Genomic DNA, 18,679 nt, shown 5'->3' on the forward strand with positions numbered 1-18,679 from the left:
AAAGTGATCAAAGTGGTCACAGTGTTGTTATTACTGAAGGCTTGTTAACAGCAGGCAACCTTTCATATTGTTTTTGTATTCTGGAGACAGTGCTTCGCGAGCATCTCCCAGTGTTTGCATCCTTATATCTGTCGCTCTTCTTAACGTGCAGGGAGTCTCTCATAACTTCTCAGGAATCAAGAGCAAGGGTTAGATCAGTGGGGAGGAGCAATGCACAGATCAAGTATAAAGTCAGCGACTGCTTTGGGATGAAAATCAAAGATATTTCCCTGTCCGCAGCTTTTATGTAATGATGCTGCAACAAACCCTGCGATGAAGATCATTTACTCCAACTTCACGGCTCATTATCACTCTCCTGAACTTCGTCGAGGTGCCGGTCACCGTTTAGTCCTCCAGTATCCCGTGGTTCCTCAGGGTGCCGGCAGTCCGAGGTCTTCCGCCTTCCCGTGGTTCCCGAGCGGGAAGGTGAAGGCGAAGGACGGCTTGTACAATGGCTGCCTACTTGACACACCAGCAGAAAGTGCTCCGACTTTACAAACGGGCTCTGCGGCACTTGGAGTCCTGGTGCATCTTCAGGTCCGTCCGTCCTCTCTCTCTCTGTCTCTTGTATCAGTGACAAGGGTCCGGGTCAGAGGAGCTGGCGCTGTAGACTGGGCTTGGGCAGCTGTCGGTGTTGATGTTTGTCTCTTCACAAGAAAAGAGCCTCAGTATCGGGACGTTTGCATTTAGATTTTTATTTACTATTTAGCTGGACTCGTGCAACGAGCCCAAATTTTCCTCGCGTCCCATTCGGTCAGATCCTCATCTGATGAGACGAAGCTCGGAGAGGGTGAGGGGAGTGGAGGTCAAGGCTGATCTGAACTACACTTTGCTGTTTGTTCGCTATAACCCTGAATTCCCTTATAGCCCTCCTTCTCCAGGATACTGAGCCAATACAGGCTTGTTTAAATCCTACTAGACTGCTATGGTTTTGTGGCCACCTATTCTTTCAAGCGAGAGGGGAGTCTGTGGTTGTGTAATGAGTTTGGTTTACGTGTTCTGGCATAGTTGTTACAGCTGGGAGTGTGTGTAAGTTGTGAGATGTCGAGTAGGATCTGAAAATCAGAGACGCAAGATGCTGGAATCTGGAGCAACAAACAATCTATTTGTTGCTCCAGATTCCTCCAGCAGATTGTTTGTTACTCTGAAAATCAGAGGACTTGCTCTCTACTACAGTATGCCATCTCTTGCAGCTTTCTCCCATATTTAGTAAGAGGCTTCCAGAACTGTTTGCGGCCATAAAACAATTATTGATTTGATTGTTGCTGGCTGTCTCCAATTTGTCCCAGCCACTGAAGACCATGTATCAGCATTAAAGCCAGCAATTACAAGTTTAGCACTGGCTGGTCACTACAGTTTGGTAATGAGGTTCATTCATTAGTTTCTGTTTGACCTGTACCGCTAAATTAGGGCAGTGTCTAATTGTACATTTGAGTCCTGTGCCCATTTGCTAATACTGTGTAAATTCTCCCCCCTCTTTTGTGAATATAATTGATATTGGAGGCAGGGATGATTAAGCTGTTATGAATTGGTCTGTTTGTAGAATTGCTCAGTATGTGTATTCGATAATTGTTCAGTGATAGTTAAACTAATTCCCAAAGGGAAAAATATTTTGCTGATTAGACTGGCTTGGAGCATTCCCTGACAGAGTGCGATAGCGCTGAGGTACTTTTACTCCAAGGGGAAATGCAGCAATATCCTGGCATTGACACTGGCATGGGAATGGATTGGGTCCACTAATCCTGCTATTCTTCTTACTATTAATATTTTGCTAATTTTTACAATCGTCCGTATTTTGCTGGTTGTTCCTCGTGGAGTCCAATGGAGTTTGGTGAGATTGTCCAGCATTTACAGTGGAGAATCTGCACTCAGAACATTTATACATGGTGCAGGATCTGACAACCCTTTCTTTTAATTGGGGAGTAAGACATCACTTCAATTGCTGTGGGAGTGGGATTCTGTTTACACAGTAATGCTTTGTAGTTCTGATTTCTGAAGGAAACCCAATCTACTAAAATCTTCCAAATGAAAGATAACTTTACAATTAGAATTTAGTATAAATGAATTTCTATTTCCATCCAAAAGCATTTGATTTTCAGAGTACTGATGGTAACGGAACATCCCCATACCTGCAAAATCAATTTTTAGAGTGAATTAAAGTAGCAGCTGTTTTGGCTCACTCTGTAAATTCCACTGGGCACTTCCTTTGATCAACGCACAAGTTCCTTGTCTGGATCAGGACACTCATGCAGTGCTCATTTTGGAACTTGGACTGCGTTGATCTGGAAGCAGTCACCATTGGGCACTTTTGGGTCAAAATGGTCTTGCCATCATGATGCCAATCAATAATTAGGAAGTAAATTACCTTTGTCCTGGGGATCATCCTATCTCCTCTCTACTTCCCAAAACTGCATGTGGTCCCCTTGACCTCCAGCCATCTCCAATCACTTCCCCCACCTCCCCCTTCATTCAGACAGTGCCAGTTCTGATTGCCCATTTCTGCAGCCCTTCTCACTTCCAATAATGACTCTGATTTCTCCCTGACCCTTCCAACAAAGCCAGTCTGATCCCTCTAACATTGACAGTCCAATCCCTGGCCTTTACTGTCATATGAATCCAATGTTGGTTCCCCTGGTTTCCTTTCCTTTTTCCTCTTTTTAAGCAGTTTCCTGGGTTCAAGGATGACTTGCTTCCACTCCTGCTTTGTGGGAACCATGGACTTTTCCACAGATGGGACAGGAGGTGGTTGACGCAGCGTACAAGTGGGTAGTTTGTGAAGTGTACATTCCTTCTGCCACTTATACAGGGCTTCTGTGAGCTGGTGGCGGATACATGGCTGTGAGGTTCTCATTATTATCCAAAATTCATTTGAAGTGGTCATGGGACAGACATTCCCAGAAGTCAGTCAGAATGTTACATTTCACCAAGCATGTTTTGAGCATGTCTTTGAATCTTTTTCTTTGCCTGCCTGGTAACTTCCTTCTCTGACAGAGCTTTGAATAGTGTGTTTGTTCCTCTGTTGACAGGGACCCTTTTGATAATTGACAAGTAGGAAAATAGTCATAATAGTAATATTTGATTGCACCTACTATAATTATAATTCATTTTATGGTACAGTTTGTGTTGTTGAAATGAATTTTGAAAATATGGCTTCTGGTTTAGAGTTTATGATGTTTACCATTTTCCTGCTCAGAGATAAATACCGTTTTTATGCCTGCATGCTGCGAGCAAGATTTGATGAACATCGAGATGAAACAGACATGGTCAAGGCTACTAAGCTGCTGAAAGCTGGTGAGGAAGAATTCTGGTCAATGCAACATCCTCAACCCTACATTTTCCCCGATTCTCCTGGAGGCACATCCTATGAGAGATATGACTCCTACAAGGTGTGAGATAAAATTCATTTCATATTCTATCTATTATAAAATGTATCTTATTTCCCATGTTTAGACTAAGAAAAAGCTCTTGCTCATCTCTTTCGTTACTGAGTCTGATTCTAATTTTACACAGCTATAAAACTAGGGACAGGGATGGGAAAGGGAAACACACCAATGAAGAGAAAGACAGGCAGTGCAATCTCTTCCTGCATAAGAAGAAATAAGAGCAGGAGTAGGCCATCTGGCCCACAGAGCCTGCTCTGCCATTCAATAAGATCATGACTAATCTGGCTGTGGACTCAGATCCACCTACCTGCCTTTTCCCCATAACCCTTAGTTCGTCTACTATGCAAAAATATATCTGTGTCTTAAATATATTTAATGAGGTAGCCTCGACTGCTTGCCTGGGCACAGAATTCCACAGATTCATTACTCTCTGGGAAAAGCAGTTTCTCCTTGTCTCAGTCCTAAATCTATTCTCACGAATCTTGAGGCTATGTCCCCTAGTTCTCGTCTCACCTACCAGTGGAAACAACCTTCCTGCGGCTAATTTATCCCTTTCCTAATTTTATGTTTCTATAAAATCCCCTCTCATTCTTCTGAATTCTAGTGAGTATAGCCCCAGGTGACTCAATCTCTCTTCATAGGCTAACCCCCTCATCTCTGGAATCAACCTGGTGAACCTCCTCTACACAGCCTCCAAAGCCAGTATATATTTCCTCAAGTAAGGAGACCAGAACTGCACGCAGTACTCCAGGTACAACCTCACCATTACCCTGCACAGTTGCAGCATAACCTCCCTGCTCTTAAATTCAGTCCCTCTAGCAATGAAGGCCAACATTCCATTTGCCTTTTTGATAACCTGTTGCACCTGCAAACTAACCTTTTGCGATTAATGCACAAGCACTCCTAAGTCCTTCTGCACAATAGCATGCTGCAATCTTTCGCCATTTAAATAATAATCTGATCTTCTATTTTTCCTTCCAAAGTGGATGACCTTGCATTTATGAATATTGTACTCCATCTGCCGGACCCTTACCCACTCACTTAACCTATCTATACCTCTCTGCAGACTCTCCGCATCCTCTGTACAATTTTCTTTTCCACTCCATTTAGTGTCATCAGCAAACTTAGATACGCCACACTCGGTCCCCTCTTCCAAATCGTTAATGTATATCATGAACAGTTGCAAGCCTAACACCAACGTTTGTGGAACCTGCTCACCACTGATTGCCAACCAGAGAAACACCCATTTATCCCAACTCTCTGCCTTCTATTGGTTAACCAATCCTCTATCTATGCTAATACATTACCCCCAACTCCATGCATCCTTATCTTATGGATAAGTCTTTTATGCAGCATCTTATCGAACGCCTTCTGGAAATCCAAGTGTACAACATCCACCTGTTCCCCTCAATCCACTGTGCTCATTATATCTTCAAAGAACTCCAGTAAATTTGTCAAACAGGACCTGCCCTTCCTGAATCCATGCTGTGTCTGCCTGATGGAACCACTTCTATCCAGATTCTCGCTATTTCTTTCTTAATGATAGCTTCAATCATTTTCCTGACTACAGACATTAAGCTAGCTGGCCTATAGTTATCTGCCTTTTGCCTACATCGATTTTTAAACAGTGGCATGACATTCGCTGTCTTCCAGTCTGCCGGGACCTGCCCAGAGTCCAGAGGATTTTGCTAAATTATCACAAACGCCTCTACTATAACTTCTGCCATTTTCTTCAGTACCCTGGGATACATCCCATCAGGACCAGGGGACTTGTCTACCTTTAGGCCCACGAATTTGCTCATCACAACCTCTTTAATGACAGCAATTGTATTGAGGTCCTCACCTCCCATCGCATCCATCACATTTCCTTTCAGCATGTTAGACATGTCTACCACCGTGAAGAATGAAACAAAATAGTCATTCAAGGCCTCGGCCATTTCCACATTACCCAATATTAGTTCCCCTTTCTCATCTTCCAAGGGACCGACGTTCACTTGGCATCATTTTCCGCTTTATATAAATATAAAAGCTTTTACTATTTGTTTTTATATTTTGTGCTAGTTTACTTTCATAATCTATCTTCCCTTTCCTTATTGCTTGCTTAGTTGTTCTTTGTTGCTTTTTAAAATTTTCCCAATCTTCTAGTTTCCCACTACTCTTGGTGACTTTGTATGTATGAGCTTTTAGTTTGATGACTTCTTTTATGTTCTTAGTTATCCAAGGCTGGCTCTCCCCACCCTTACTGTCCTTGCTTTTAACTGGAATATGCTTTTGTTGAGCACTGTGAAAAATCTCTTGGAAAGTCTTCCACTGTTCCACCATATAGCCTGTGTTTCCAGTCTACACTACCCAACTCCTCCCTCATCCTGTTGTAGTCTCCCTTGTTTAGACATAATACACTGTTTTTAGATTGAACTATTGCACTCTTCATTTGTATGAGAAATTCAATAATACTGTGATCACTCTTTCCAAGAGGATCCCTAGCTACAAGATCGTTAACTTTACCTGTCTCATTGCACAGGACCAGATCTAAGATACCATTTTCCCTTGTAAGTTCTCATAAAGAAAGCTGTTGTGGATGTCTATGAAGTCGTCCTCAAGACTCCTTCGAACAACTTGATTCACTCAATCTATGTAGAAGTTAAAGTCTCCCATGACAACTGCCATTCCATTCTCATGTGCATCAAATATTTCTTGGTTTATTGCCTGTGCCACTGTAGTTATTATTCAGTGGCCTATAGACAACTCCACCAGTGATTTTTTTTTTCCCTTTACTATTCCTAATCTCCACCCAGATGGACTCAACATTTTGCCCTCTAGATCTTATATCATCTCTCACTATTGCTCTGATCTCACTCTTAATTAAGAGCGCTACCCCACCTCTCTTACCTTCCTGCCTATCCTTCCATATTTTTCTGCATTCTAATTTCATTTCTTTTTGAATAAAGCTTATAGAACTTTGAAAGCATTTATACACAGTGGGGAATGGAAAAGGCTTGGTAGGAAGGAAACTGGTTGAGGGGGGAAAGATATCTGGCTTCTTTTCACCTACCTTTGGGTAGAGGATCATCAGTGAAGTGAATAAGAGTGGAGCTGGGGGTGTTCAAAGGCTCAAGGATGTGAATGAGAGTTATAAGGGAATGCAAAGATGCATAAGTTGTGATTGCCTAGTGGGAAGAAGGTGCATAATTTTTTAAAAATGTGCACTAATTGAACTACTGCCTTCCTTGTGGTAAAATACTCCCACTGTGTGATTAGGCAAGGAGTTCCAGGACTTCGGTCAGCAACGACTGACTAGCATGTGACATAGAAGGAAATGTGCAGATGATGACATTCTCAAACTCCTGTTGCCCTTGTCTCTCTGTCAAAGAGGCCTTGACAAGTTGCCACATTGCATTTTGAAGATGATACGCTCTTCTATCACTGTGTACTCGTGGTGGTGATGAAGAGTGATAGTGAATGGGGCAGGATGGTGGACAGGGTGCCCATCAAACAGGCTGTTTTGTTCTGAATGGGGTTGAGCTTCTCAAATGTTGTTTTTGCTATGCTCATCCAAGCAAGTAGAGAGTAACACTCATAGTACTCCTGATTTATGCCTTTTTCAATTGGATGCAACATTGGCTTGATGTCACTTGTTACTAGATACCTAGCTTCTGACCAGGTCTGAACCCACTGTAATTATCTGCCTAATCCATTTAAACTTCTAATCAACGGAGATCTCCATTAGTAGGGAACTTGCTGCTGTTAATAGTGTTGATTGTCAAGAGGCAGTAGCTCGACTTTCTCTTGCAGCAGCCGCTCATTGTTTGATACATTCAGGCTGAAATGGTACTTATCAGAGCTTGCATGATCATTGTTCAGATCTTGCTGCATATGGAAGTTGACTGCTCATCAACCGAAGAGTTATACATGGAATTGACAACTCTACTGTGATTAATGAACGTCCTAACTTACAGCCTTGGGGTGGAGAAAATGTCATTGAAGCAGTTGGACTTAGTTGGGCTTATGATGCCATCCCAGGGAATTCATGTGTCCTGGGACTGTCCAAAAACATTAATATCTTCTTACATGCCAAGCATGTCACCACTCTGTTGGTTGTTTTCCACTTGATTCCCATTGACTTCCATTTACCCAGGCTCCCTTTTCCCACACTTAGCTGAATGCTGCCTTGATGTTGTCTCTCCAGCTTTGATGCTGGCTCTGTTGTCTATGTTTGGCCAAGGCTGTAATGAGACCAGGTGCCAAATGCTCCTAATGCTGCCAAACTCAATATTAATGAGTGGTTTAGTGGTGACTATGTGCCAGTTTGTTAGCACATTCAAGACTCCTCCCATCACCTTGAGAGTAGGCCGGTGGGCTGATAATTGGGCAGATTGGATATGTTCTACTTCCAGAAATACTGAGCAATTTTCCACATTATTGGGTAGAATCCAGTGTTGTCGCTATACTAGAACAGTTGGCTGGAATTTTAGCTGATTTTGGAACAGAGATCTTCATGTTGCTTTATCAAATAAGGAGACAGCTGAGTTGTATTATTTAGTCAACAGTGCTGGTTTGAAATGAATAGTAACTCTACAGTCTTCTCTTTGACACCCTCTTGCCTGACTCCACTACTATTGTCTGTAGGAATGTTTATGGAGCCTCCCTGCCTATTAGCTCTTTAATTGTCCACCACTATTCACAACTGGATGTGGAAGAACTGAACAATTGCAGTTTTGATCGTGCCTGTTGGTTATGGGATTGTTTAGCTCTGTCTGCAGCATGCTACTTTCACTCTTTTGCACCATCTAGTTCTGTCACTGGTTAATAACCGCAAGAAGTCACCACAAACATTAAAAAAAATGATAGGGTGAGAAAAACAGCTGTTCTTTCAGTCTGTTCCCAATTTATTTTTGATGCCAATGCAGTGCAATAAAATGTTTTAAAAAAATTGAGACTAGAAAATGGAATGTCTTGAATAGCCAAGGCAAGTAACATTAGTGGCTTGAAGGGGAAGTTACAAAAGTAATGTACGTAATGAGGATGAAAAGAAAGGGATACTGAGGGGGTTAGATGAAAGGGGTGGGAGGAGGCTCATACATTCTGAAGTCCCAGCAGATTTAGGTCTGCCTGCTGGAGTCAAGCAGCCTCCCTACACTCCTAAACCTTGTTATAATCAACAAACTTAAAGGTTATGCCATCTTGTTGAGAAGCTTCTAATGAAGTATCTTATTAATTTTGTATAAGTCCCCATAGACACGGTATGCCAGTTTTCCTCCTTTCACCATCTTGCTGATGTCTTTGAAAAGGATGATCAAATTGGTCAATTGCAATCTTTCTCAGAAGCTGAATCATGTCCCTGGGTCTTCTGCTTCAGTTGCATCCATAATGAGTCCCTTGTATATTTTATCTATTACTAACATTAATCTCATAGGTGAATAGATTTGGGAAATTGCCTACTTCCTTTTCAGAAATTGGATCTAGACTCACCTCCTTTCAGTTGAAGAGTTGAGAATCCAATCAGCTATTAAATAAGAGGGCAAGTAGCTGCTTTAATTCCTATTTCTATCTTGAGGGCCTCAAGTGGATATCATGTCGGCCAGAATCCAGTTTCAGTTACTTGTTCTTTCTAAGTAATATGTTCATGTTTAATGTTATTGGTAACAACACGTAATTCTCCATTGATATGAATTTATTTAATATTTTTGATAGATACCAGAATTCTATCTAGATTATTGGCATCCATCTGAGAAGGCAATGTACCCAGATTACTTTGCCAAACGAGAACAATGGAAGCAGCTGCGTCTTATGAGTTGGGATAAAGAGGTGGGTGTAATGTTTTATATGCTGTATTTATCACAGAGGTTACAGTATGGAAGTAAGTCATTCAGCCCATCAAGTCTGCACTGGTTCTATGTAAGAGCAGTTCAGCTTATCTTATTCCTTTGCTTTCTCCTATAGCCCCTTCAGGTATTCAATTCCCTTTTGAATGTCACATTCCTGTAACAACTCCAGGTATATTGGTTAACTGATTTCTATTTGTTCACCAAGTAATTTATTTGAGTGTCCAATCACCAGTACTAAGAACCCTAATGTGTAGTTGGTACATAATTGTTGCAATCAATGGGCATTGTAGTAGGTTTATAGAATTTTAGTAACAGAATGAGATAGACATGCTGTGACATTCAATTATCCCTGATTTAGTTTGGTGAGGTGACTTCTTTTTGATCAATACAAATTGAAGTTTTTATTCACTCTGATCACAGAGCAGATAATGCTAATCTTGTGTTTTTCATAAAACTGTCTCTGCTCTTGTAAGCTGCTGGGCTGATCTACGTCCCAAATACAGGACTCCGTAGTCACTTAATGAATCTTTGCAAGAGTTTTACTTGATGTCAATTAACACGAGTTTTGTTTGCTACAGCAAGGGATGGAGGGAAACACATTTGGAGGTTTTTTTTTAATGTTTGAAACACCATTGACATTTAGCAATTTTTTCCTTTGGATGAATGGGAAGGAAGCTATGAAATAAACTTCTTAAAATAGAAAAAGTCTTGAGCACTTGCATTCTGCTTTTTGCCAGCATTGACAACTGGATGATTGACTTGCAAGTTTTAACTTATCAAAATAAGCATGGTTTGCTTTTGACTTTCTGCATTCTTACAGGGAGGATATTGACTTGCTTTTGATTTCTTTTCCCATCCACAGCAACTTTCTCCCGTGAAAGTTAAGGGTTTACTGTACCTCCCGCTAAATGTACTTTTGCATAACAAAGGGTTCTTCATTAACTGGGAACTAACTGCATGAAGAAATTCTTGAATTTGAGAGTGTTTTCATTGGAACAAAATATGGGTTAATTTGATACAGGCATCTGAAATGATATAGGAGAAAAAATGGTAGGTTAAATACAATTTCTAGTGATTGGGGAATCTGGTTGTAAGATCAATAACATTTAGGACAGCAGGTGGGAGAAACACTTTTGAAAATGGTTCACTGTGAGGCTATGAAAGGCACATGTGGAAATGGTGATTTAAGCAGAAGCCATGTCACTATTTAAGATTAGGTTAGTTTGGTGGTTGAAAAAAGTGTACTATGAGAGATATGAAAACAAGCAAGTGAAGTAAAAGAAAGCATAGGCTATTTGTATTTTAATTCTTCAAAAATTATTTACAACCTCTCAAAGTATGAAAATGCTTTGGAAGTGGCTTCAGCATAATATGTAAGCAATACACATCACTTCGTAATAAAATTTTGTTGCAGTGATATTGTCTGAATAACTATTAACCACTTGGAATTGGAAGAACAGAAGTGGCATTTAAGGAGGCACCTACTAGTTTTCAGTAAATATTACTTTGATTCAGAGGCAAGTTTACTATCAGGTGACCCATTGGTGTACACGTCCTGCAGGACTGTTGAATGCAGTGGGATTATCTCTTTTGATATCTTTATTGTAGGGTTGGTTGAGGGGAATAGCTACCATTTTTATCAGAGGCACATTTTGTATTTCTGTTTAATGTCTTGCTGGAGATATTCAACAAACATAATGTATGAACTCTGTGTGAACAGCAAAGATAGGTGTGCCAGTTAAAATTATAAAATGAAATTACTTGTTCTTAGTGCAGTATCGGAGGGACTGAAGTGAAGTGCATCTCCAATGTAACATCTTGTGTTCTTCCACGCTGTAGGTGAAGCAACTGCAGGAGGAAGTGACTGAAAATCCTGAGAGTGAGGTTCTGCCTCCAGCTCGTAAAGAAGGTGATCTTCCTCCACTGTGGTGGAACATTGTCACAAGACCCCGTGAACGGCCAACATAGAGGCAGACCAACTGAAGCGGATGGCTAAAAATGTCAGTGTTGTCAACAGCAGAGTATTTGACAGTTGACATTGTTTCAAAACAAACTCAATGAAGTCTAATAAATATCTAAAATTTAAATGTTTGTATTCATTTTATGCCACTGTAAAGCAAACTAAAAAAAATACCTATCCTGCTTTTGAAAATTCTTCCAATCATAGACATTGCATGCTGCTGTCAACCACAAGAACTGTGAGGCAATCTAATAACATCCAAGAAAATATACTTGGGTCTATTATCCAGATTCATTTCCTTCCATCCCTGATTCTGGTTGTATACTTTGGACCATGCAAAATTATACTGGGAATTCTTAGAATCTATCCTGTGACTATATCACTAGCAACATGTCCCCATCACAAGTTACAGGAAACAATTATTAACATATTGAAATAGATTGCTCAGGGATTATGGTTCGATGAAATCACTGTTGCCAGTTTAATGGCCATTGTGCTTATTTGTAGGTTGTTTACTGAATAAGCTGTATTCCAGTTAAGGTTGTGATTGTTGCTTGTGCAATAATTTAATTTAAAATCTAACATATTACTCTTTGACTTGGAGCTAAATCATGAAGGCAGTGCTTCTCATTAATCTTAATGTCTGGTGAAGCTGCAACTGCCAAGTTACATTTTATACAAAAGAGACTTGTTGATATTTTAGTTAAAACTATTTAGATGAGTATGGAGCAAGACAAGCACTGCCAATACGAAACATGCCCATAAACTGAATAAAATACTATTGGTGTTTTCCTTTCGCCTTTCATGTCACTGCAACTTTGCAATGCAGATTCATCAAGGTGATAGTGCAGTAAAATTACATTGACTAATTACACATCTAAAGTTCTTAATTCCATAAAGAACATAGAGCACAGTACAGGTCCTTTGACCCATGACGTTGTGCTGATATTTTATCCTGCTCTAAGATCTATGTAACCTTTCCCTCCCACATAGGCACATGAATGAAAGAAAAATGGAGGGCTAAGAGTCTCTTAAATGTCCCTAATGCATCTGCCTCCACCACCTCTGCTGGCAGTGAATTCCACACACCCACCACTGTGTAAAAAAAAGCTTACCTCTGACATTCTCCCCCTCCTCCCCCCACCATACCTTCCTCCAATCGCCTTAAAATAATGCCCCTTGTGTTAGCCATTTTCACCCTGGGGGGAAAAAAGTGACTGTCCACTTGATCTCTCCCTCTTATCATTTTGTATACCTCGATCAAGTCACCTCTCATCCTCCTCCACTCCAAAGAGAAAAGCCCTAACTCGCTCAACCTATCCTCATAAGACATGCTCTCCAATCCAGGCAGCATCCTGGTAAACCTCTGCACCCTATCCAAAGCTTCCACATCCTTCCTTTAATGGGGCAACTAGAACTGAACACAATACACCAAATGTGGTCTAACCAGAGTTTTATAGAGCTGCAACATTACATTGCAGCTCTTGAACTCAATACCCCAACTAATGAAGGCCAATACGTTATACGCCTTCTTAACAATCCTATCAACCTGTGTGGAAACCTTGAGGGATCTAGGGTTGTTAAGAAGGCGTATGGAGTGTTGGCCTTCATTAGTTGGGAGATTGAGTTCAAGAGCCGTGAGGTGATATTGCAGGTCTATAGAACTCTGGTCAGACCACACTTGGAGTATTGTGTTCAGTTCTGGTCACCTCATTATAGGAAGGATGTGGAAGCTTTAGAGAGGATGCAGAGGAAATTTACCAGGATGTTGCCTGGATTGGAGAGCATGACTTATGAGGATAGGTTGAGTGAGCTAGGGCTTTTCTCTGGAGAGGATGAGGATGAGAGGTGACTTGATAAGAGGTGTATAAGATGATAGGAGGCATAGATTGAGTGGACAGTCAGAGGCTTTTTCCCAGGGCAACAATGGCTAACACAAAGGGACATAATTTTAAGGTGATTGGAAGAAGGTATAAGGGGGATGTCAGGGGTAAGTGTTTTTTTCACACAGAGTGGTGGGTGTGTGGGACACACTGCCTGCAGAGGTTGTGGGGGCAGATACATTAGCGACATTCAAGAGTCTCTTAGACACATGAATGATAGAAAAATAGGGGGCAATGTGGGAGGGAAGGGTTAGATAGATCTTAGAGCAGGATAAAATGTTGGCACAACATCGTGGGCCAAAGGGCCTGTACTGTGCTGCAGTGTTCTATGTTAACCACTGAAGAAAGACTCACTGGCCTGTATTTTTCCTACAGTTGTCCCTACTCCCTTTCTAGAACAAAGAAGTTAATTAGAGATTTAGTGAAGGGGGGGTCTATACTTTAAAAGAGCTGGGCTGTTCAGGGTAATGTTGGGAAGGAAAGGCTAATGGAGATTTAGAATTCTTCCCTCAAAAGCTGTTTTTGAGCTCTCAGCTTCAGGGACTAAATTTCAATCCTACCTCAGGTGCTGCGTAGATGGAGTTTGCATGTACTCACTGAACTTCTGCTAAGTGCTTCAGTTTTCTCTCTCATCCCAAGGATGTGCTGGTAGGTTAGTTGGCTATTATTAATTATCCCCAGTGTAGGTAAGTGGCAAAAGAATAAAAGGGGAGCCGGTAGGCACATGGGAGAGAATAACCTGCAGAGAAATGGGACTGATGAGATTGCCCCTTTGGGATTAGTAAGGAATTTGGAACCAAGGAAGGCAAATCGAGTTGAATTGCATCTAACAACTCAATAGATAAACGTTGGTGTCTGAATGGCCTGTTCCAATGTTGTCAGGTAATTGTCCAACCAATTCAATGCAGGATGCTGTTGGCCAGACTTGTCATGTTTCCACACAGCATAGTTTAATGAAATATTACAACATGAGCATTAGTGAAGTTCCACATCCACAGCACCAGTTATCCATGAAGTTCAGTGGAGTCTATTAAAGTACAAACTACATACCATGCCACCATACTAGCATTGTCTGGACAGTCTTTGCTTTTGAGTTTCCTTGCACATCTTCTGGCTCATGCAGTTTTTGGGTGAAATGATTTCCAAATGTAAAGTTTAAATTCATTAACACATTGAAGTTATTTTTAAGCAAACAATGAAGTATTCAGATACCACTCCCCACAGGTACATGCTCTCAATTACCTGCTGTAACTCCAGCATGAAAATCCCAAAAAAATATATTTTGCAAACTTGCCACTGTTTATGAAACTCTTTAAAAAAAATGGTCATACTGGAATCTGGAGCAAACAACAAACTGCTGGAGAAACTCAAATAAGTCAGGTAGCATCTGTGGAGAAAAATGGACAGTCAACTTTGGACTGGTAAATATTCTTCCATCTGCAATATTATTTAAATTGGCTTTTGATTTGTTGTTTCAGTACATTTGTAAATCAAGAATACTTTCAGTATTTGTATTGCAAACTCCCAGGGAGGTTAATGATCTAGATGGAAGTCAATCCTTAAATGTAAAACAGAGCTATCTGCCATCTTGTCATTAAGACTTAAAAGAGCAAACTGAGGATTCACATCAAGGTTTAAACCATAGCTTAAAACAAGATCTAACTAAAAGTATACATTGAATCATTTACAAAAATCATGCCACATTACCAGAATAGCAGGCCAGTTCTGAAGGTTTATTACATTGAAGCAAATTTACAGCTTGCTTTTCTAGATGGGCAGTTGTTGGAAAATATTTATTCTACTAGAAGTTATCAGATTCTGATCCCTCTGATCTTCTCACATTGAGCCCAAATTGCCATACAAATTTTTTCTCCTAGTGACAATTTTGTGCCAAAAGAATCCACTTACATCATTATTGTACATGAGCAGCACAGTAATTTGGAATTAAACTTGCCTTCTACGTTTAGGATTTGGAGACAGCATATGCAAACCTAACTCTGCATTTCATCTACCCACAGTAAGATTTTACCCCCTTGTTTATCAAGAATCTATTTTTGCCTTCATGGACTCGTCCTTTGAGGAAAAGGCAACTATCTGAGAGAAAAGAATTTCACTTCACATCTGAATTAAATGGGCAGCCACTTAGTTTTAAACAATGACCCTTAGTTCTAAATTCTTCCCCACAAAAGAAAACATTCTCCCCACACCCACCCTGTCAAGACTCCACAGGCTCTTAAAAACAGAAAATGCTGGAAGTACTCAGCCAATCAGGCAGTATCAGAAGGGAGATAAACAAAACCAAGGACCCTCAACTCTGGAAACACCAGGAGATCCGCAGGTTTTAATTGCTTAAGGGGAGGGCAGAATAAACATGTCTGTGATGGGTGCTGACTGATTTTGTCAAGATAACAAATCAGCAGTTGGAGACAAAAGGAATATGAAACAAAGTGAAACAAATGTACAGCCACATTCTTGAAGAGAAGTTGCTACGTTCAATACAGTACACCCCCACATTATGGAAGGGTTGCATTTCTAGAAAACCTGTAGCACAATTTTCTGTAATACAAACCCTTGACAAAAATTGACAAAGTTTTCTTCTGCATTGTTCAGTCATTTTTCACCCCCTCAAATTCTGGAAGAGCGAATTTTTAATCCAGATTTCAAATTTTTTTTGGTAGTGCTTTGTGAATTCCGCAAGGACGAATTTCCATTACCCAAACTGCCATGAGGAGGATATACTGTATTACATTCTAGTCGTTGTAACATGCCCAGGCAAAAGATGAAATGCTGTTCCTTCAGCTTACTTGGGCATTGTTGGACCAAAACAAAAGGCCAAAGACAGAGGTAGAGACGGACAGAGAATTAATGGGACAGCATACTGGAAGATCTGGGCCATCCTTGCAGATTGACCAGAAATATTCTGCAAAGTACTCAGCCAATCTAAGTTTCTTCAAGGTAGGGGAAACCATACAGCTCACACCAAATATATTAAACTAAATTGGAAGTAGTGCAGGTGAATTCCTACTTCATCTAGAGGACCAAGTCCCTGGATGGTGGGAAGGACAGGTGCTGCATCTCCTGTATTTGCATGAGAAAGTGCCATGAAAAGGCATGTGATTGGTGGAGATGGATGAGAAGACCAGGGAACATGGATGAAACAGTCCCTTGTGAATGCTGCGAGGGCAGAGGAGATTAATATATGTTTAGTGGTGAATATTGTTGAAGATGGCAGCAATTAAGCAGAATAATCCACTACAAGTGGAAACTGGTGAGGTGGAAGGTGAGAATATGGTGAGCTCTATCCTTGTTCTGATTTGGAGCAGAAGTACGAGAAGAAGAGAGAATATGATTGAGAGCCCTGTCACTTATGGCAGAAGAAAAGATGTGGTTAAAAAAAGGACATTTTAAGGGCTCTGGTATGGAAAGCATCATCATCAGAGGAGATCCAATGGAGAAATAGGGAGAACGGAATGGATCCCTTACAGAATGCAGGCAAGGAGGTGTAGTCAAGGTTGACAAGAGAGTCAGTGGGCTTATAATGAATACTGACAGCTATCTCCTGAAATGGGGATAGAAATGTCAAGAAAGGAAGTAGTCAGCTATGAACCAGATTATTGAGAGATCAGGGCCTTCTACATTGCTCCAACCTCTAATGAGGTGCTATTCCTCCAGCTTCATCTTCAATCTGGGTACATAACAGCTATGTTATAGCAGCCAATGTAATCAAGCACTCCTCCCACCCCAGTCATCCTCTCTTCTCCCTTCAGGCAAAAGATACAAAAACTTGAGAGCATGTATCACCATGTTCAAAGACAGCTTCTATTCCACTGTTATCAGATTCTTAAATGGCTCTCTCATGCACTAAAGATGTACTCTTCATCTCTCAAATCTACCCTATGTCCCATGCACCTTATTTGTCTACCTGCACAGCACTTTCTCTGAAACTAACACTACATTTTGCATTCAGTTTTCCTTTTTACTACCTCAATGTACTTATGTATGGCATGATCTGTTTGGATGGTATGCAAACAAAAGCTTTTCATTGTATCTTGGTACTTGTGACAAAAATAAACCAATACAGGGACTTAATATCAAGTTTATCAATTTCAGGTAATCCTGTTTCTTTGCTCCCCACAGATGTGACTGTACCCTTGTTAATTTGTTTTGTTTTTCTTTTCTGTCTCCAACTGCCAGTATTTAACGTAATTGTTACCTTGACAACTTTAGGCATTCCTAAACCATCTGACAACTATCAGGCATTCCTTTTGTTCTCTTGACCCTCTGCATCTTAAAGCGTGCTTTTCACTTTTCCTCTTCTGATGAAGATTCCTTGACCAGAACTGTTACTTGTTTCTCTCCCCATGTTGCTGCTTGATCTGCTGTTTCTGGCATTTTCTGTTTGTTATGCATTTCCAGCATGAAGTTTATTGGTGTCCTCAGGATACTGTCTCTCTCTCCAGTCTCCTCTCACTCTTCTAACTCCAGCAGATACAAGCATAGCTTGTCCAGTCTTTCCTCATACACCAATCCTCTTCATTCCAGGTATTAGTGTAATAAACCTTCTCTGAACTGCTTCCAACTCATTAGCATCCTTCTTTAAATATGATCAGCAATGCATACAGAACTCCAGACATGTATAATGCCTTATATTATTGAAGCTTAACCTCCCTACATCTGCATTCAATTCTCACAATGAACAATAACAATCTGTTAGCTTTCCCCAATTATTTTCTACACCTGTACAGTAGATTTGAGAATCATGCACCAGGGCACCCAGATATCTCCATCTCAGAGCACTAATCTTTCACCAGTTAATGTTTTCTTTATTTTTCCTGCCAAAATAGGCTATTTCCAATTTCACACATTATACACCATTTGGCAGATCTTTGCTCACTCAGGTTTGACAGAAATTAACTGCATCATTCTGAGAAGTTAGTATCAAGAATAACTGGTGCAGGTGTCCCTAATTAAGATATTATTACCCTACTTTATACAAACGTAGATCTACTATGGTTGGTTCCGTGTCCAGACCCAGGAGGTAAAGAATGCACTGTACCATCCATCACCAACAACTAATCCCATTTGCAGCTGTAGAAAATCTCAGATTGTTTTCGTTGATGTATATAACATTTTTTATTAATTTGTTTCCAATAGGTAGACATCACTGCCAAGGCCAACATTTGTCTATCCCTAATTTCCCTTAAGATGGTATTCATGAGCCATCTTCTTGGATCACTGCAGTCCTCCTGGTGAAAGCAACAACCAGTGAAGCTTGGTAGGGAGTTCCAGGATTTACACCAAGAAATTATGAAAGATTGGCAACGTATGTCCTAGTTAAAATAGTCTGTCACTTGGGGAGGGGGGGGGGCACGGAATGCAGTTTGGCGTGTTCCTGGGCATCTACTGCCCTTGTCCCTCCTGACGGTAGAAGCTGGGTATTGCAAGATGTTTTTGGAGTTGACAAGATGAGTTTGTAGATGGTGGTACAGACTGCAGCCTCTGTGCTATAGCCAGTGTTGGGAATAAATGAACATTGAGGTGATGCATGGGGGTGCCAATTAAGTGGGCTGCTTTGTCATGCATGGTGTT

At 40.7% G+C, this 18,679-nt stretch overlaps 1 protein-coding gene across 1 annotated transcript; it reads left to right on the forward strand.

The window, feature by feature from the left end:
- Positions 1-430: 430 nt before the first annotated feature.
- ndufb9 (NADH:ubiquinone oxidoreductase subunit B9) lies at positions 431-11,334 on the forward strand. The gene is made up of 4 exons (XM_052023162.1): positions 431-576; positions 3,233-3,425; positions 9,114-9,227; positions 11,087-11,334. Exons 1-4 carry the CDS (start codon positions 491-493, stop codon positions 11,213-11,215), a joined length of 522 nt encoding a protein of 173 aa, XP_051879122.1. The 5' UTR covers positions 431-490; the 3' UTR covers positions 11,216-11,334.
- Positions 11,335-18,679: the final 7,345 nt, after the last annotated feature.

The sequence above is a fragment of the Pristis pectinata genome, chromosome 9, assembly GCF_009764475.1.
Source record: "Pristis pectinata isolate sPriPec2 chromosome 9, sPriPec2.1.pri, whole genome shotgun sequence".
Lineage (NCBI taxonomy): Eukaryota > Metazoa > Chordata > Chondrichthyes > Rhinopristiformes > Pristidae > Pristis > Pristis pectinata.